The sequence below is a fragment of the Pelophylax lessonae genome, assembly GCF_965119305.1.
Source record: "Pelophylax lessonae genome assembly, chromosome: 5".
Taxonomy (NCBI): Eukaryota; Metazoa; Chordata; class Amphibia; order Anura; family Ranidae; genus Pelophylax; species Pelophylax lessonae.
In genome coordinates, this window is record NC_138772.1 from 498,712,652 (window position 1) to 498,733,711 (window position 21,060).

The 21,060-nt window shown below is 42.3% G+C and overlaps 1 protein-coding gene across 1 annotated transcript in view; it reads left to right on the forward strand.

Annotated features, from left to right (window-relative positions):
• Window positions 1–21,060, forward strand: part of LOC309556569 (fibrocystin-L-like) — a gene marked incomplete at both ends in the record, with an annotated part of 290,856 nt that overhangs the window by 39,254 nt on the left and 230,542 nt on the right. Inside the window, 4 exons of the mRNA XM_082259013.1 lie at window positions 4,420–4,579; window positions 8,862–8,994; window positions 10,914–11,057; window positions 16,518–16,675. Of these exons, the coding sequence (XP_082115139.1) occupies window positions 4,420–4,579; window positions 8,862–8,994; window positions 10,914–11,057; window positions 16,518–16,675 (595 nt within the window). The remainder of the gene's footprint in view (window positions 1–4,419; window positions 4,580–8,861; window positions 8,995–10,913; window positions 11,058–16,517; window positions 16,676–21,060) is intronic.

Genomic DNA, 21,060 nt, shown 5'->3' on the forward strand with positions numbered 1-21,060 from the left:
GCAAGTGGTACAAAATTAACAATTGTGGGGAGCTGATGGAAGAGTTAGACTTGATGTCATTCCCTGACATCTCCTGTACAGCAAGAGGCTTCAATAAGGCTCTGGTGCAGTGCACATCTGCTCTACATCTACAGAGAGAATTTTTGGCAGCAGGGGAGAGAAAGCAGAGTAAATAATGACTTATTCATTGTTAAATGAGTGGGCTGGGAGTATGTACGGGACCAGGTTGTGAAGCTGCTGCTGCATTTAACATCCAGGTACTGACTAGGTTGTCTGGTAGGAGGCTCTTTTTTACAGGACTGTCTAAAATAAATACATAATTTGAGAGGCATTGTTACCCAAATCTACAGTATATATTGTATTTTTTCATATTTTCCTAAAATGATTTGGTAAATGAGAGTTCTTTGACCATGAGTGAAAGCTTTACCACAACAACAGAAATGTTTTGGTAAATGAAATGAAAATGAAAGTCTAACAAAAACCAATCTATCTAGTTACATATAGTTACATTATTAGGAGAGCTTCAACATATTACTAAATACAAACAAGGAAAGAGAAAAGACATAAGACAAACATTTAGATAGAAGTGCAAGAGGTATATTACATAATTACCATGCTACTGCTCATGAGAGTCCCATTCTAGTTTGGTGTTCCAGCGAGTTCTCTCTTCCATTACTTAAATATAAATCTATTCCTCATAAACTTGCATGCGACCATACAGATTGGGGGAACTATCTTACCCCTCTCCTAAATCTGGGTGTATCTCATCCAGGATTGGACAATTCCCCCATCCCGTAGATTTAGCATAACTTAGCCTCTCACAAGCACCTCCTCTCTTGGGGGGAAAATTAATTATGCCAGGTCCATTCCGGAACAGATGGCTCCGTTCATTGCATATCTAAACGAGGGATACTTTGAAGTGAATATTTGAAGAACAAAGAGGTTTGGGTCCCATTGTTTAGATAAACAAGCTTAGGCACCAGAGTGTCTGTCAAATGCCTTTTCACATACATGACTGGTAATTAGAATATTTCTCCTGGCAACTTCACCTATCCTGTATAACAGGGTCTTCTGGGAAGCTATATTACCCACCCACATTGATACAACTCTAAATAAAATATATTCATAATTACAATATTATTTACTGCTGTTAATGGAGATTATGCATAAACTCCTTATAAGGCAACAGGCATATATGTATTTAGCTGTCCTACTGATGTTCAGCTAAAAAGTTTATTTCCGGGAAACTAAAAAAATATCCTTTTGCAGTGGGACTGCAGCAATCTGAGCCGGAAATGGGAGCGAGTACCTGTCAAAACAAGGTACCTGCTCCCCCCCCAAAAAGTGCCAAATATACCAAATATAAATGGCCAAGACTTCGCAGTTGCCTCTAACTAAACTATATGGTGCATTGGCAGCCCTAGATGTCCAGAAATACTATCAAGCTGCCCATTTGGGGAGGGTGATGGACAATTTTAGGCTCTGGACACAACTCTAGCAACAGTAAAGTACCATCCCGTTCAGTAGGGCACCTTGGTGCTATGCAGCCCTGCCTATGACTCTCAAGACACACCCAATCATTGACCCAATGCTTCCCCTCTGTTGTAACCCTGCTGTGTCCTCCGGTCAGTCTTAATTATATCCCTTCTTGGGTAACCCAAGCTTCCTTCTGGGTTTGGAAGAAGGGAGGTTCCACAGATTGTTAGCCACCGGCTGCTTTCAGGCTCCTAATTTTATCACTTCTGACGATTGGCCCTTGATCCCAGCTTTGATGCATCTAACTGGACATTATGCCCTGGATTTATTGAAAGCATTACAACTACATAATTTTCTCTGCATTTTTGGGCATCCTGCATGGTTTCTAGGTCTGCTGACATCATTTGAGGCATACTGCACAGACAGCAGTTTTCTCCCTCGTACTCTTTCCAATATGTACTCCCTGCTGGTTGACCCACCAGAAGGCTTCACGCTGCCTTGCATCAGTAAAAAGGAAGCCGACCTCAGTAGGACCTTTATGCCCAACCAGAACCTGATAATCATTCAATTTGCCCTGAAGTCCTCCATATGCACTTGCATTGAGGAGAGCAACTTCAAGTTGTTCACCCGATAGTATCGTACTCCATCGTTATCCGCTGCTTTTTTCCTAAGGCCTAGGATCACTACTGGAGATGCTGGAAGGAGCAGGAGGGACGCTCCTGCATATTTTTTGGCCTTATCTGAAATTAGGCCATTACTAGAAAGTGGTACAAAGGCTTACCCAAAAGTTTACTTATTATCCAGTCCCAGCTGACCCTGCCTTCTTCCTTCTTTACTGTTCTGATATCCCAATCAGGATTTACAAAAAGTCAGCTCTTTGACATTTGCTTAATGCCACCAAAGCCTGCATCGCCTTGAGATGGAAAGATCCGAACCCCCCCGCTATCTTGTGGCTCAACAAAGTAGAGGACATTAACAGTAAGGAAGACATAATATTAACTGCTCAGAATAGACTGGAGCGATATTCAAAAATGTGGCTCCACTGGAACATGTTTGTGTAATCTGACAAGGGCAAGGCCATAATTGACACCAGTTCTGAAGATTGACCTCTGCCTGACCTTTTCACAGTCCTGCACATGCCGGCTTAGCAAACCCCCCCCCCCTTTTTTTCCCCCTCCCCTTCTCCCTCTCTCCTCCTTTATCCACTCTTTCCTTACATCCCTCGCCATCTCCTACTTTCTTAAAAGAAAAAAAAAATAAATTGGTATCCTCCCACACCTAGCTCACAGCCTCAATCCAGGGAGTGCGGTAGCAAATGGAGCTTTTCTACTATTTTCAATGGTCTACACTGTGCTTTTATCCAGAGAAACTATGTCGCCATCAGTTTGTACTAATCCTAACATTCCAGTGTCCCATGCCCAAAACGGCTGGGCGCTATTGCATCATACCCCTCTACTGACTTTCTCAAGGTGATTTATATTTTGTACCCTTGCTTATTGTCATATCTGCAATAGACCTTTATTACATATTTCCTCATTGTCTCTTCTTGTTGTGCGATATTACTTTTGATCTTGTCTGGATGTGGTATGTTGGATACTTCTTTGCCTAAATAAAGAATCTGAAAAAAAAAAATCTCAAAAGGAAAAACAAAAAACACAAAGAAATATATGTATAAGTGTAAATAGGTGTATGTAGGGTGAAACATTTGAGGGTTCACAACACATCTTAACCATTTCTATTTTTTCCTTTATAAATCTTTTATTTCTCTTTTTTTTTCTAAAAAAAAAAAAAAACACAACATGGCCCAGTATACTGTGTGTATCAAAATATAAAAAAGTATATCTCATCAAGAGCTTTTGTTCAAAATTACAACTATAATATTGAAGTATGGTCCTTCTAGATACTGTGAATGGCTTGATTTATTTTTTTAGTGTATGTGAGAAGTTCACCATCAAAAGATAAGCCCATCTTTCAGACCACGTTTCATGTTATATACATATTTAGGGTTCACAGCCCCCCCACCCTATTTTTTTAGTGTATGTGAGAAGTTCACCATCAAAAGATAAGCCCATCTTTCAGACCACGTTTCATGTTACATATATATTTAGGGTTCACAGCTACAACTGACTCCCCTCCTCCTCCTGTGGTTCTGCTCATTGTTGACTCTTGTCAAGTTTCAATTTGGTACAGCAGTCAATGGCTTTGCATGCACAGCCACATCATTTATTCACAGAGATCTGTTAACGAAAAGGTCTAATCTGCCACCGCATGACTATAGTTCTCAATGAGGCACAAGTGCAATGACATCAATGCACTTTATTATTATTATTAAACTAGTAGAACTCATTCAAAATTTCTCATTTTAAGAACATTCATTAAATTTAGTAATCATTAGTGGGGTTGAATTAACAATTTCTTTTAAACCACAGTGAGAAGAAAATTCAGAGGAGCAGGTTTGAAAATTTTTCTCGAACAAACAAATTTCAAACAACATATGTGGTTTTCATTTTGGAAATTACATGGATTCCAAAAGCAAGCCAAATGTTGAAGTTATTATTTATTATTATTATACAGGATTTATATAGCGCCAACAGTTTGCGCAGCGCTTAACAAAATGAAGGCAGACATTACAGTTACAATACAATTTGGAACAAAAGGAATCAGAGGGCCCTGCTCGTTAGAGCTTACAATCTAAAAGGGAGGGTCAATTGATACAAAAGGCAATAGCTGTGGGGGATGAGCTGATGGAGCAATTGAAACAGTGTTATTAGTTAGTAGCCGGGTAGGCTTCTTTAAAATGACATTTGTCCAGTTATTGAATGTACAAAGAATATTCATATGAACATATGAATAGCCTCCCCTTGCACACAGAACAAATATAGTAGCAGAGACTCAGATGTTATACATTTATAGACTCAAACTATCTAACTTTTTTTTTTTTAGTTGTTACATTGAAGCCTACATCCAGAATTACTACGGGTCTGCAAACATTGATGTGGGTCTGCACCAATACAAAAGCCCATACACCAACCAACAAATACCTGATGCAGTGCAAGAAATCCAGTATTTATGGGCCCAAGCTGATACAGTTCTGGAGCAGCAGGTGATTATTCTGAAATGTCATTTCAGTGTTTTTAAAATATTGTTTACATAATAGCCAGGCAACTAGTATTTTCAGATAAAAAAGGTCATTGGTTCTGGTAGGAGCCGAAAATTTCTCCTTGCTCAAGGAACCATGGGCAACCTCTAGAGCAGGGTTTCTCAACCAGGGGTCCGTGGAACCTTAGGGTTCCTCCTGAGGTTGCCAGGGGTTTCTTGAGCAATGGGCAATTTCTGCCTCTCAGATAAGTTCCCAATGACACCATTGTTCCTGTTAGTGATCTGTAAGGGGGTAATTCTTCCCAATGATGACAAGAGTAAGGAGCATTCTTCCCACTGACTGTCACACTAATGTGTCATGAGTTGTAGATTTTTTATTTTTAGCATGGTTTCCCCCGAGACCAGAAATTTATTTCAAGGGTTCCTCTGTGTTGAAAAGGTTGAGAAAGGCTGATTTAGAGGAGCCATAGCATTCCATGTAATCCTGGTTGAGAAAGGCTGCCTAAAGTGTATATAAACCCAAAAACAAAAATGTAATATATCTCAGTATACCAGTTTATAGATGTAGTTTCCTTTTTTTATTTTCACCTGGTGATCCTGCTAAGAACACGTGTCCTGTCCTAGGCTGACAATTTTCATACTGTATCTATGATGGATCAGTGTTTTCACCCTAGGACAAGAAAAACGATAGGACTACAGAACACACCCACCTCTACTCATCTTCATAACATAGGGGAAGGTGTGGCCCAGTCTCTGTAGAGAGGTGATCATGCTCTGTTTCAGTATGTCACAGTACATGTTGGCATTTATGGTTCCCTCAATGAACTGTAGCTTCCCAGTGCTGGCAGCACTCATGCAGCACCAGACCATGACACTCCCATCACCATGCTTGACTGTAGGCAAGACACACTTGTCTTTGTACTCCTCACCTGGTTGCCTCCACACATGCTTGACACCATCTGAACAGATTAAGTTTATTTTGGTCTCATCAGGTCACAGGACATGGTTCCAGTAATCCATGTCCTTAGTCTGCTGGTCTTCAGCAAACTGTTTGCTGGCTTTCTAGTGCATCATCTTTTGAAGAGGCTTCCTTCTGGGACGACAGCCATGCAGAACAATTTTATGCAGTGTGTGGCGTATGGTCTGAGTACTGACAGGCTGACCCCCCCACCCCTTCAACCTCTGCAGCAATGCTGGCAGCACTCATATGTCTATTTCTCAAAGAGAACCTCTGGATATGACGCTGAGCATGTGCACTCAACTTCTTTGGTCGACCATCGCAAGGCCTGAACCCATCCTGTTAAACCACATTATGGTCTTGGCCACCATGCTGCAGTTCAGTTTCAGGGTCTTGGCAATCTTCTTTTAGCCTAGGCCATCTTTATGTAGAGCAACAATTCTTTTTTTCAGATCTTCAGAAAGTTTTTTGCCATGGGTTGCCATGTTGAACTTCCAGTGACCAATATAGGAGAGTGAGAGCGATAACACCAAATTTAACATACCTGCTCCCCATTCACACCTGAGATCTTGTAACACTAACGAGTCACATTCACATGTCACCGGGGAATGGCTAATTGGGCCCAATTTGGACATTTACACTTAGGGGTGTACTCCCTTTTGTTGCCAGCAGTTTAGACATTAATGGCTGTGTTTTGAGTTATTTTGAGGGGACAACACATTTACACTGTTATACAAGCTGTACACTTACTACTTTACATTGTAGCAAAGTGTAATTTCTTCAGTGTTGTCACATGAAAAGATATAATAAAATATTTATAAAAATGTGACAGGTAAGCTCCAGGGGGCTGAGCAAAATGTGTTGGGCACGTGGCTTGGCAGAAGCCCAAGCTGAGGTTGCCTCTCTCTTACCACCATAAGACTCTGTGGATGGGCGGCACCAGGGATCTTTCCTCTCTTTCATTGTTAGGGTTTACAAACTAAATTGAAGAGGTCATGGGACTTTGAATGAGGCAGGCCACTTTACCAAAATGAATATACAAAGTGCATATGATATCAAATGTATTTAAAAAAAACAGCAACATTCCATGATCATAAAGTACATAATGACAATTTCCAAATTTGGTAAAAACATGAATTAAAGAGCTGACATGTAAAAATTCATAGTTAATAAGATGAATTCATAATAAACTAGTAAAGGATGGTATATGCATAAAAAATTGAAAATGTATGATTGATATAAATATAACCAGGGCTTTTTTTTCTCAAAAAATAGGTGCAGGAACTCAATCACAACCCCCCCAAAACCCCCCTCGACCCCCACACACACCCTCCAAACAGCTTCAAATACTGGGGCAGTCAGATTTAACTAGCAGTGAGAGGGTCTTAACCACTTGCCGACCGCCGCACGACTATCTACGTCGGCGGTCAGCCCCTCACAGGCAAACTAACGTAGGGCTACGTTGCTTGCTTGTGAGGGTCTAGGGAGCGAGCGCGCGCCCCCGGAGGCGCGCTCCCGCTCCCGCGTGGTCACGGACCCCCCCGCGCATGTGACCAGCGGACCCGATGTCCGCCGGTCACTCGGCGATCGGCGGGGGAGAGGGGGAATGTCAGGCAGCTTGTGTAAACAAGCTGCCTGTCATTCTCCTCGCTGCAAAGACACAGATCACATGGATCTACTATGTAGATCCGTTGATCAGTGTCCTTACAGCTGAAGCCACAGCCAATCACAGTAGAAAGCACGCCCCTAGGGACACACACAGCCCCTCCCTCCCAAATAAAGTTAACCCCTTCACTACCAGTGTATTTTTACAGTAACAGTGCATATATATAGCACTGATTACTGTAGAAATGTCACTGGTAACCCCAAAAGTGTCAAAAATGTCAGTCAAGGGTCCGATCTGTCCGCCGCAATGTCACAGTACCGCTTTTTGCGATTTTTTTTACCAAACATAGGTAGCATAAAACAAATTGGCCGAAAATGTTAAAAAATTTTGATTTTTACATTTTTTTTGGGGGGAATTTCATATAAAAAAATGTGAAAAATATTGTTATTTTTGCAAAATTGACGCTCTTTTTTTGTTTATAGCGCGTGATCAAAAAATCGCACAGGTGATCAAATACCACCAAAAGAAAGCTCTGTTTGTGGGAAAAAAAGGACGCCAAATTCGTTTAGGTACAGCGTCGCACTACCGCGCAATTGTCCGTTAAAGTCACGCAGTGCCGAATCGCAAAATACCCCCTGGTCGGAATGGGGGTAAAATCTTCCGGGGCTTAAGTGGTTAAAGGAGCAATAAATACCAGGAGTGCATTACGTACAGAGTGCAGAGTTCAGGGGTGCGCTGTATACAGAGTGCACAGTTAAGCCTTCTTCCACAGTTGCTTACCTCAGCATCCTCCGTCCACATCTCACTTTCACCCCTCTTCAGGTTTGACCTCTGCATGCAACCCCCCCTCCACTGCCTCAATCTTCCCCTCCACCCCCACCTTAAAAGCTCCACCATCTTCCACATGTCTTACTATTGTTGCTGTATTAAGCTGGAGTACCCAGTCAGCTCCAGTACCGCCCTGCACACTGTAAGTGGCTGCGCCTCTCTCACTTTAGGGGAGATCATCCAGTGGGGGTGTCGGCATCTGCACTGCACCCTGGGCACCTACATCTCCCTTGTCCCCATCCTGCACTAAGTGGGAGCCGCTCAGGAAATCAGATCTGTGGGAGCCATTGGGAGACAAGCTGTCACTTGTAAACATAAAAGCTGGACTTCTGGGTGAACAAGTAATAATGTTGAGCAGAAAGCAGAGGACCTGAGCCAGAGGTGGTGGAACTAGTCCCACCAAGTTCCAGCTGAAAAAAGCCCTGAATATAACACACAAAATATCTTGACATCCTAAGACTCAACACATTTCGTGGAACACTGACAACTTCATCAGGAGTGTGATGCAAGAAGATATGTCAGCTCAAAGAGTGAGACCTGCATTTCGAAAGGGGTGATAGGGGCGTCAGACAAATGTCTCCTCTGGGGCTTTGCCATGAGAACCCATCCAGGTCAAGGGGACACCCAGAGGGCACGCAGGATTTGAAGCATGGTCCATAGGATGAAAAGAATGTATGGGCACATCTAGCACACATTGATGTGTGTAGTTCATGTTAGAGTAGTATCCCAATTTAAACTTTAAATAAAAGGTGGTGTTGTTCACAGAAACTTTCCTGCAGATACTAATATTGATGTATATTTAGGTGGCCCCTTTTGCACAAATTACACAAGACCATACTGTTTTTGATGTAAGCAATATACTTAGCTTTTTGTTTGGTATTTTTATTTCCTCAGGTTATTACATTATTAAATTGGAACACAACCCAACAAGCAGTAGAAGAAGTTCAGACAATTACCGTGACCAAAGATTGTACTGATTCATGTTCATACATGTATTACAAACTCATCTTGGGAGCAGATGAAACAGGTAAAAATGTAATGACTTGAATTTTGTACCCAAAAATTACCCATGGGCACTGGTTTGAAAACCTTTATAGGTTATTAGTTTAGAGTTAACCATGAATTATGGCTGTTAAATTATTGCTCTCATTACGAAATTCACAGCAACATTTAGCATGTGTAGCCCAACTGTGGTTTTCATACATAGGTGCAGTTGCTGCATGTGTTTATGTTCTTTTGTGCGCGTATGTAAGGGCAGGGGCTTTAAATAACTTTGTAAACATTTGTTTGTGACTTTTTTTTTTTACTTTTATTTATTAATTATTTTTTTTACAATTATTTTATTGCTATCACATAGGGTTCAATAGCCCCTAAGTAATAGCATTTTGCTGTGACAGTTTCTCTTTAATAAGTCATCAGGGGACAATTAAACACCTGATGTCTTACTGGCCTTTCACTGAAGCTAATGGAGCACAGATTGAACAGGCATTCTCTGGTATCTCTCTGTTCCACTCACTGACACCCGCCATGCCATTTCCAGGCCTGCAGGTAGGACAGTAGAGCCCAAGATACCAACACTTCCACATGAAAGCCCATTACCTGCTCTACAAATTTAAACACACTCTTGGCTGCTATTTAAGTTGTTTTCAAATGATATGGACTGGTATGATGCTGTAGTGAAGCATCTTTAACCTGTTTTGTGTGCAATGCCACTGACCCCCCCCCCCCCCAATATTAAAGCACAAAAGTCCAAGTAAGAGTCCATATTCCTCTTGTATTTAGGCAATATTCAGCTTTAACCACTTGCCGACCGCCGCACGACTATTTACGGCGGCAGTCAGGAGGCGCGCTCCCGCCCCCACTCGTTCCCTAACATGTCCGCGCATGTGACCAGTGGACCCGATGTCCGCCGGTCACTTGCGATCTTCCGGTACAGAGGGAGAAAGGCAGGCGGCTAATGTAAATACAGCCGCCTGTCATTCTCCCTGATCTAACTGCAGAGATCATATGATCCTGCTATGTAGGATCGTATGTCTCTGTGGTTACATCACTAGCCACACCCCTTTACAGTTAGAAGCACGCCCCTAGGGACACACTTAACCCCTGCATCACCAATAAAGTTAACCCCTTCCCTGCCAGTGTCATTTTTACAGTAACAGTGCATATATATATATCACTGATTACTGTAGTAATGTCACTGGTACCCCCAAAAGTGTCAAAAATGTCAGTCAAGGGTCCGATCTGTCCGCCGCAATGTCGCAGTCCCGCAAAAAAAATCGCAGATCGCCACCATTACTCGTTAAAAAATAAACAATAAAAATGACAAATATCTTTACCTTAGTTAGTAAACGCAATACGTTTGCGCAAACCAATCAAAATACGCTTATTGCAATTTTTTTTTTACCAAACATATGTAGCAGAAAACAAATTGGCCTAAAATGTTAAAAAAAATTGATTTTTACATTTTTTTGGGGGGAATTTCATATAAAAAATTATTGTTATTTTTTCAAAATTGTCGCTCTTTTTTTGTTTATAGCGCAAAATGTAAAAATAGCACAGGTGATCAAATACCAACAAAAGAAATCTCTGTTTGTGGGAAAAAAAAAGGACGTCAATTTCATTTGGGTACAGCATCGCACGATTGCGCAATTGTCCGTTAAATTCACGCAGTGCCGAATCGCAAAATGGGGCCTGGTCAGGAAGGGGGTAAAATCTTCCGGGGCTTAAGTGGTTAACCAGACTTCCAATTTCCCCTCAGGCAAATGAGATTCGTTTCTGAATGTTTATGAATGTTTGACCATTGATGGGTTCACCAAAACTAATAGAAGCACACTAGAAGAATGATGTCACTGAACTAAATCTGAAGTATAAGAAGCTGAATGTTGCAGTCTATGGCTTTTTCTAAATTTTTAGAATATTTATATAATTTCTTTTTACATTTTCTAGGTCTTTTGTCAGCTGATGCAAGTGCAGACGATGTTCAATGGGCTTTAAATAATCTGCTGTCTATACAGCCAGATACAGTCAGTGTGGTTATGGAAACAAATGACATCTCAAATGTGTATACAGTGACCTTCAATTCAACAAGAGGTGCGATATTATTGGACACATCATGAGATTAAACCCTTTATATAATTATAATAATATATAACTTTGCATTTTTCATCTTGAGATCTGAAATGATAGAATTCTGGTAACGAATCTGCCTACATCTCAACAGTTCTTATCATGGTGAAATGGCCCCATGTTTCTGTCCATTCTATAGCTGTGAATCTTTTGCTCTGGTTTTATAGTCTGGTCTTCATCTTTTTGTTTTTGTTTTTACTAATGGGGACGTTATGTCTTATTTTCAAGCATTTTTTTTTGTTATTTGTGGGTTCTCTATGGAAGTGGTTTCAATCACCATGCTGCAACCTCCCTTTTCCTGGGCCTCGAGCTAGCTCCAGATTCCATAACCTCCTACAAGCCCTCCCAGTGATCCTTGGCCCCCTGAGAGAACTCAGCCTCCACAGTGTCCCCCAAACCCCCACAGTGGCCCCCAGACTGCTGCCATGCCTCCAGCCCTCCATATTGTCTTTAACCTCCAACAGTATCCCACAGTGACCTCCAACATCCCCACAGTGTTCCCCCAGCTTCCTACAGTAAGGTCATCTCCTATAGGGACACCAAGTCTACTACAGAGCCACCTAACTCCCTTCACAAGTGAGTTGGGGGACTGCAGCCGGCTGATCAAGAAAACATTTCCAACAGTCCCATTTGACAAAAGTCAATTGTTAGATCAACTTCTGTCCACAGAGCTTTACACTGGCTTTGCCAGTGGCAGAGCCCATAGGAGAAAAGGGAACTCTGGAAGGTTACTCATGTCATTTATCACCTTACCTCACCTTAGCTCACACACACAGAACAAAAGCAGAAGCAACCAATATCCCAGGCTGAGGAAAAAATCTGCAAATCACAGAAAAAAGTAAACAAAGCTGAGGTTAGCTACAGTCTAAGTAAAGTGGTTCTAAAGGCTCAAGGTCTTTTGCTTTAATGCATTATATGCATTTAGGTAAAAAAAACCTTCTGGATGCAGCTCCCCTCACATGCCCCCCCCCCCATTTTTACTTACCTGAACCCCATCTCGTTCAAATTCTGTGTGAGAGTAGCTGCTCTCCCGGGTCTCTCTCTCCTCATTGGCTCACTCAGCAGCGGGAGCCATTGGAGGAACCTTGGAAAAATACGTTTTTTAAAGGAACCCCTGCAAATACATGCAGCTCACAGTACATTAGGATAATAGCCATTGGTAAGAATGACTCTTACCAATGGCTATCATTGGTGTCAGTGGTTACTTATCTGAGATTCAGAAACTGCTTATTGTTTAAGAAACCCTAGTTAAGAAGGGCTGGTTCAGCTGCTAAAGCAAACACAGAAAAATGACATTCAAGCTTAAGTCAGGTTCCCTACAGTAGCTATGGGTCAAGCATGGGCAGAGTGGAGACTCTTAGCTCTTCTAATTAGTAGTTTTGATTTTAAAGTGGATGTAAATTCCATTCATGAATTTTGACCTAGGCACACCTATCTGTAGTTTTTACTTATCTCTCTTCAAAGCCCTAAGTCCAGTGGCTCTCTCCTGCTCTGTTCTTCTGTTATCAGCATGGAAACTTCTGACAAAATCTCAGTCAACTGAGATAAAATCAGGCTGAATTTTGTGTCGGGGTGTGTGCTATAAATAGATTAGCAAAGACCTGGTCTATTCACAGCACAGCTCTTCATGTTTCTGTCTAGGTGGAGAGGGGAGTGCGCCTTTCCTCCAATCAGCTGTCTCACAGTGTATGGCAAGAATCCACACCCACACGTGAATCGGGAAGACAAAATTCAGGATGTGCACTTTCTAAACAGTGTAGAAAGCTAAAGACAGCACAAATACAAGTAAAACCTATGTAGGGAGATTTGTTTCATCTCTGTGTATCATCTGAGGCTGTTCACTGGGTATATGTGAGGGTTTACATCCACTTTAGGCCCCTTTCACACTGTCTGCTCCATCAGCGGACTCCGTTTTTCTCAGAGGGGGATCGATCCGCCGATCCCCCGCTGAGCAGGTTGATGGCAGCTCCGTCTCCGCTCTGTGTGCGGAGACGGAGCTGTCAGGTCCCCGCTGTCCTCTATGGGGGAATCGGATGAGAACGGACTGCCTGTCCGTTCTCATCCGATCCCATCCTATCTGCCAGACGGATGGAAAATAGGGTTTCCATCCATCCGGATTTAAAGGACAGGATCGGATCGGATGTCAGCGGACATGTCTCCGCTGACATCCGCTGCACCATAGAGATGCATGGGGCATCTGCTCAAATCCGCCCAATAAACTGACAGGCGGATCTGAACGGTCCGCATGTGTGAAAGGGGCCTTAAGTTTAATTATTCTACCTGACTAGATCCATAAAAACTTTGCAACGTCAGATGCAAATCCAGCATCCTTCTCAGCTTGAAGGGAATGTGCAATGGAGAGCTAATTATTGCACCATGAATGATACTTGTGGACGTGGCTTCTATATTTTTTTAAAATGTGAACAATCCCTGTAAAAAATTCTTGCACCCAATAAAAGCAGATTAGACACTTTCAATAAAATGATTGACCTTAGACCAATTAGAGATAACAATTAGTTTCAGCTTTTTTTTTTTTGTTAGCCTATGCTTTTTGTAGGCACCTAGCAAAAAGAAACAGTAAAAGATTCTGTAATATGTAAATGATCATTCAACACAACAATAAAAATATTGAGTTTGCTGAATTAGATTTGATGTTCCACTAAAATTACATAGTTAATCTGGTTGAAAAACGGACTCTAGTCCATCCAGTTCAACCAAAAAACAAAACGAAAAAAAAAAAAGGAAAGCAAAAAAAAAACCTCCTTATGCACTATCCTATACCCACAGTTGATCCAGAGGAAGGCAAAAAAAACCCCCAATAAAGCATCATCCAATTTTCTCCTGCAGGGGAAAACAAATTCCTTCCTGATCCCCCCAAAAAGCAATTGGCTATTCCCTGGATCAACTTTACCAATAAATGTTAGTATTCAGTTTTATTATGTGCATTTAGGAAATAACTCAGGCCTTTTTTAAACAATCTACTGAGCTATCCAGAACCAGCTTTTGAAGGAGTCTATTCCACATTTTCACAGCTTTTACTGAATCAGTCGTTACTTTTTGATAGCAATGATAATTAATTGATTTAACTGCCTATTTACTTCAAGTGGTTTCTGAAAGAAAACATGTCATGCAAAAACACACATTCCCGCTATGCTAGGTGTGAATGGGGCTTGAAGCTCAGGCCTACAGCAATTGTTGGAAGTAGCAATGATAATCCTGATATCCAGATCCTGGTAATGTCCTGTTTATGTATTAATATTACTTGGTGTCTCTAGTTTGTATGCTTTAGCACAGCCTTTTCCAACCAGGGTGCCTTGAGGCTTCGTCAGGGGTGCCTTTGTGAAATGCCTAAAAATGTATCAAACATTGTCAATAAACCGGCAGGTGGATGAAGCCTGCTTTTAAGTTACACAAAGCCATTACGACTTTTTAGAGCAGCCTTTCTCAACCTTTTCAACGCAGAGGAACCCTTGAAATAAATTTCTGGTCTCGGGGAACTCCTGCTAAAAATGAAAAATCTACAACTCATGACACATTAGTGTGACAGTCAGTGGGAATAATGCTCCTTACTCTTCTCATCACAGACAGCTAAAAGGAACAATGATGTCATTAGAAACTTATCTGAGAGGCAGAAATTTCCCATTTCTCAATGAACTCCTAGCAACCTCAGGAGAAACCCTGGCTGAGAAACCCTGTTCTAGATACTGGTATTCTAACAACCGATACTGTCATCGGTTGATAAGGAGGATGTCTGATGCCTCCGCAGCATCCTTTTTTTTTTTTAATATTTTTTATTGAAATTTAACAGCATTCATGAAAAGGAACATGAAAGGTACACATGAGGCAGTCAGTTTACTAAGGATACAATTGACGCAATGTACCATATAATGTCTGCATATAACAATAATAGAAAAAGGGAAAAGGAAGGGAGGGGGGAGGGGAGGGGGGTAAAGGGATGTTCTGACCATGGTGACATAAACAATGTTCATAAACATTCATACAACAATTGACAGAGCCAAACAACTCAATGCGGCAACAGTAGCTGTAACCTAAAAAACAAAACAAAACCAGAGATACAGGGATGCTGAGGCAATACGTTAAGGTAGTATAGGTAGTATAGACACTCCTCATATATATCATTAGGCATAGCTAGAGAAAGAGAGGCATATGACAGAAGGGGGGAGGCGACGCCCCCGCGGCTCCCAGTGGGAACATAAATGCCACAGAAGCGCCACGCTCCTCCCTCCCACGTCTCCCTCAAAGATTGTATTGTCAGTGGGGATATTGCCAATGTAGCCAGGCGTCCTGGAACTTCAAGTATGACAAGGAGTTGAGTGCCAGAGATTTTTCCATAATATAGTTGTCATTTACAGTTTTGACCACCTCCGTGAAGCTAGGTATCTCAAGAGATCGCCAACGGTGCAAGATCAGCACCCTGGATGCCAAGAGAATGTGCAGTATCATTTGTCTGTAGCATACCGGGTATTCGTCTAAACCTATATTAAGTAGGGCCAACTCTTTTTTAGGGGGCCTTAGTATTCCCGTACACTCAGCTATACTTTTGAACACTCGGTTCCAATAACTAGTCAGGGATGGGCAGTCCCAGAGGATATGTGCTAGAGTGCCCCGATAGCCACCTCCTCCGCAGCATCCTTGTTTGATCCTCCTCTGCCTCTCTCCATCAGCGCTGGGGTCGCATTAGCTGACTGATAAAGAGACATTGAGGGAGAAGAGAAACATTGGAATACTAGTCATTACCAGTGTACAAGAGTGTATTTGCTTTGGAAGAAAACCTCTAACGTTGGGTGTCCTACATGTGTGGAGGTTGCTTCATTATTTAAAACTATTAGAAAAGTTTTTTTGCATTTTAGAATGGGGTGCCTCGAGACTGTCCATAATTTTAAAGGGTGCCTTGACTGAAAAAAGTTTGGGAAACAACACTGCTTTAGCATATTGTAATATATTTACATTAATCCAGCTTGGACCATAGAAAGTATGGATATGCCATACCTGTGGCATCCCCATTAAAAAGCAGAATCACTGTGGTAGTCTCTGCCACTACAGTGATTGTCTCTATCTTCTTGGTCCCATACCGTGCGACTATCCTGCTGCATAGTGAACACGGGAAGTCACTTGCTCAGCATGGGCGCCATTCACAGAATGATTCAATCAATGATTGCAAGGTGTTCTCTGATTTGATGAGGTGGAGCGTTGGGGCAGACAGTTCATGTTCTACGTCTCACCTAATCGGAGAACAGCAGGAGTGTTGAAAGATAGCAGCAATCACTATAGTAGCTGGTGTGGCATATGCATACTTACATTGGTCCAAGCTAGACTAATGTAACTATGCAATAAAGCCATACCTGGAATTCAACCCTAAGTCTACTTTGTTAAATGTTATATTTGTGCTGTTACAATCCACAGGAGAGTTCCCGTTACTTTCATATGAGATTTTGTATGGAAGCAATATGACTGTGGATATTGAAGAGCAAACAAAAGGTGTCCCAGACATGAAAACCTTCACACTGGTGTGGGACGGTGTTTACTCCAAAGCCCTTTCTGTAGATGCATCAGCTGCAGAGGTAGGTTGAATACATATATTTTTTTTTCCAAAATGAATATATTTTAATATGGGGAGCTCAGCTAGCCATTTGTAGAAGTAAACAGTCTTTAACAAAAGCAAACAAAACAGCGTAGCGCTTACTACCGCAGGAGCCGCTGACAATTTGCCCAGGTTCTTCCCGTGTGGATTGCCCTAGAGCCAGGCACACTTTCACAGTAATATTTTGGCTCAATAACAAGTCTAGTGGTGTTCTTTTTGTTGCTTTTTGCATTTTGAAGTAACTGTGATAGGGTTGAGGGAATTGAGGGGGATACTCCAAAAACAGAACTTTCTGAAAAGCTGAAGCAGAGGTCCTTGCATATAGCCGTGGACTTGGCTTGTAGTAGACAAAGTTAAATGTAGACTTCCTTCCTTAGAGCAACAAGAGAAGAGTCCCTTTACCTAGAATCAGACAGAAAGAGCTCTTCAGGAAACCAGATGATGTCCCCTGTAAACAATCACACAGCTGACTCACTAGCACAAGGGGGGACTGGGGGGTGGCAGCAAACCCAATGTCTCTAAGATCTCTCACAGCAGTCTGTATTTACAAAATGTCCAGGGAAGGTTGGCTGCCTACTTACAAATTCCAGAAGGCGTTTTGATCTCTAGGATGCCCTATAGTAAGGTTTTGCCAACGTCCCTGTGAAATCGTTGTGTTTTGGGTTTGGTGCCTCAAACCAAGGTTGCTGGGACTTTAAGGGCAAGAGTAAACAAAGTAAAGTATCATAAAATAAAAATTGAACAGTTTATTTTCAAAAAAGTTTTACAAGGTAATAGACAAGTTTGTCGTGGATGGGTTTAAGGTCCATCGGTGAGAGAAGTGAAGTTAGAAAGGTAGGTGACAAGGTGAAAAATGGTGACTTTTGAGGAACATTTGTCTCTGTTGTTTCATGCGTGTATTTCAGGCTTGGAACTTTGTTCTACTTTAAATTCTGCATATATGCAAAAAACGTACAATTCACGAAACACGTAGGATAATCTCCTAGACATTTTCCTCCGAACAAAGTTCCAAGACTAAAATACACGTATGGAACTGTCACAGCTCAATCCACCCTAAGCACAAGTTTTTAAGGGGAATGTCATATTTTAGGAAATCTCTATTATATCCAGCCCATTTCAAGATGTTATTGGCCCACAGCTAGGGTCAGTGGCAAAGCCACAGACTCAGAGCCTCAGAGGAATTAGATTAGTTGGTCTCTGTTTCTGATGGGGATCCTCATGTAAGAGCGGACACTGATGGAGATCCTGGTGTATGGGGCAACTCTGAAATGTAAGGGGGCTCTGAAGTGCTTGGGGCTTTTAATCTGAAGGGGGAATTACATGGCATGGATGTGGCACAAATGAGCACTGACATAGCATGGATGTGGCATGGATGAGCACTGATGTGGCACGGATGAGCACTGATGTGGAATGAATGTGGCATGGATGGCCACTAACGTGGCATGGTTGTGGCACAGATGAGCACTGACATGGTATGGATGAGGCACGGATTACCACTAACGTGGCATGGATGTGGCACGGATCAGCACTGATGTGAAATGGATGTGGCGCGGATGACCACTAACGTGGCATGGTTGTGGCACGGATGAGCACTGACATGGTATGGATGAGGCACGGATTACCATTAATGTGACATGGATGAGCACTGATGTGGCACGGATGAGCACTGATGTGGAATGGATGTGGCACAGATGACCACTAACATGGCATGGTTGTTGCACAAATGAGCACTGACATGGCATGGATGAGGCACGGATGACCACTAACATGGCATGGATGTGGCACAGATGAGCACTGACGTGGCATGGATGTGGCATGGATGAGCACTGACGTGGCATAGACGTGGTTCAGATGAGCACTGACGTGGCACGGATGAGCACTGATATGGCATGGATGAGCACAGATGTGGCATGAATGAGCACTGATGTGGCATGCATGAGCACTGACGTGGCATGTATGAGCACTGATGTGACATGGATGAGTCATGGATGAGCACTGAGGTTGCATGGGTGGGCACAGATGAGGCATGGATGTGGCACGGATGAGGCATGGATGTGGCACAGATGAGGCATGGCTCGGGCACAGATGAGGTATGGATGTGGCACAGATGAGGCATGGATGAGACATGAATGAGGCATGGATGAGGCATGCTTGAGGTATGGAGGAGGCAGAGGATGAGTGCAGCTGCACTCTCTCTTCTCTCCTCCCACACTGTAGCGATGGTTGTGTACATTGTGCGAGGAGAGGAGAGTGATTACGTGGTAAAGGGCCACTGTAGTTGGCCCTTGACCACGATCCGTAATGCGTCGGGTCCCTGTGTGCGCGCCCCAGGATGTGCGCGGAAAGAGTGATTCTGTGAGGACGTCATTGTACGCCCTCCCAGAATTAGCAGATTGTGCTGTAGCCGTCATTCGGCTATGGCCCGGTCATCAAGTGGTTAAAGCATTTCAATTTAATTCATTTTTTCAAAACTGTAATTTTTTTTGCCCATGAATGTTTGTAAAATATATGATGAGATCCATGTACTAAAAATGGCAACCACTGCTCTATTTATAGAAATATGTAATATTTCTCCTCCAATTGTTGTGGTAGTAACTATCCCTTTCTGAGGTCTGAATATAGTAGAGACAATGATTATGGACAATGTTCATCAGATAACTGAAATCAATAAAGATTTGACCTTGCTTTGTGCACTGATCCAAATCATTTGGTGGAGGGGGGATTATGGTGTGGGGTTATTTTTCAGGGGTGGGGCTTGGCCCCTTAGTTCCAGTGAAGGTAACTCTTAATGCATCAGCATACCAAGACATTTTGGACAATTTCATGCTCCCAACTTTGTGGGAACAGTTTGGGGATGGCCTCTTCCTGTTCCAACATGACTGCGTACCGGTACACAAAGCAAGGTCCATAAAGACATGGATAAGCAAGTTTGGGGTAGAGGAACTTGACTGACCTGCACAGAGTCCTGACCTCAACCCATAGAACACCTTTGGGGTGCATTAGAGCGCAGACTGCAAGCCAGGACTTCTTGTCCACCATCAGTGCCTGATCTCACAAATGCGCTTCTGGAAGAATGGTCAAACATTCCCATAGACACACTCCTTGTGGACAGCCTTCCCAGAAGAGTTGAAGCTGTTATAGCTGCAAAGGGTGGTCCAACTCAATATTGAACCCTACAGACTAAGACTGGGATAATATTAAAGTTCATGTGCGTGTAAAGGCAGGCGTCCCAATACTTTTGCTAATATAGTGTATGTGTGCGTGCATGGCTCAGCAGTCTTTGATCGCTCAGTTCTTGGTGTAGAGCCATCGGGGGGCAGCTGTAGCATCTGATTGATGCTGCAACCAACTAGGTGAGTAAGGTTGTTTTTTGAAAGCCAGCACTTTTCTTTTAAAAACAGTTAAATACAGCAATTTAAATGTTTTAGGTAGATGTAAACCCAACCCCTAACTGAATTACATTTCATTTACCAAAGCTCTGTGCATCATTTTAATAAAATTGTTTTCACCCTCTTTTCATCCTGTTACATCTCAGTGATGCTGATCTACTGCAACTTCTTTGCAGTCATTTACTGTGAACATGCGCTCCAGTGGTGGCCGTATGCCATTTCTCAGGATGGGTTTTTCTGATGGTGACAACAGTGAACCATGCCTGTGCAATGTGTGTCAAAACTTCATCTCCATCAGAAGCCTGAGTGGGAGGGTGACAATACCATAAAGACAGGGGCAAAGTATTGTCACTCTATGATGGAAAATACAGAAATAAGGATCTTCATGGCAATATTGCCAGTTTTTATTTCCAGATTTAATATTGGAACCTAATTTTTACATTAACAAATTAAAACCTACTGTATACTCTATATGACACTAGGGACTGGGTTTCATACACTATTAGTATATGTGCATTGCAGGTATTGGCATACATTGTCAGTGTTCCTATGCCTAGTCCTTTACATATTCCTGGTTCCTGTATGGTGCTGATTGGTTCCTCAATTCTAATTTCATATTTCCACAATTGATTTACTTGGAAAGTTGTAGAACTGAATTGCAACTTTTACACAATAAGAGCCCATTCACACTAGCACGACTTGTGAGGCAACTTGTGTCGCCCCAGGTCGCTTGACATAACAAAAGCAATGTTAATCAATCAGTGCCGTCTTAATTGGCACTACTGAAGTTGCTCCGACTTAAGAAAAGGGTCCTGTACTACTTTGAGGCGACCTGTGATCCGACTGTCCCATATACTTCAATACTTATCTTAATTGAAGCGACTTGTTATCAGACTTTCCAGGAAGAGAAAGAGATTAGCCAGGCATTCCCCACAGACAAAGTCGCCTGTCTCTTCAAAGTCTCTTCCAAGTCTCT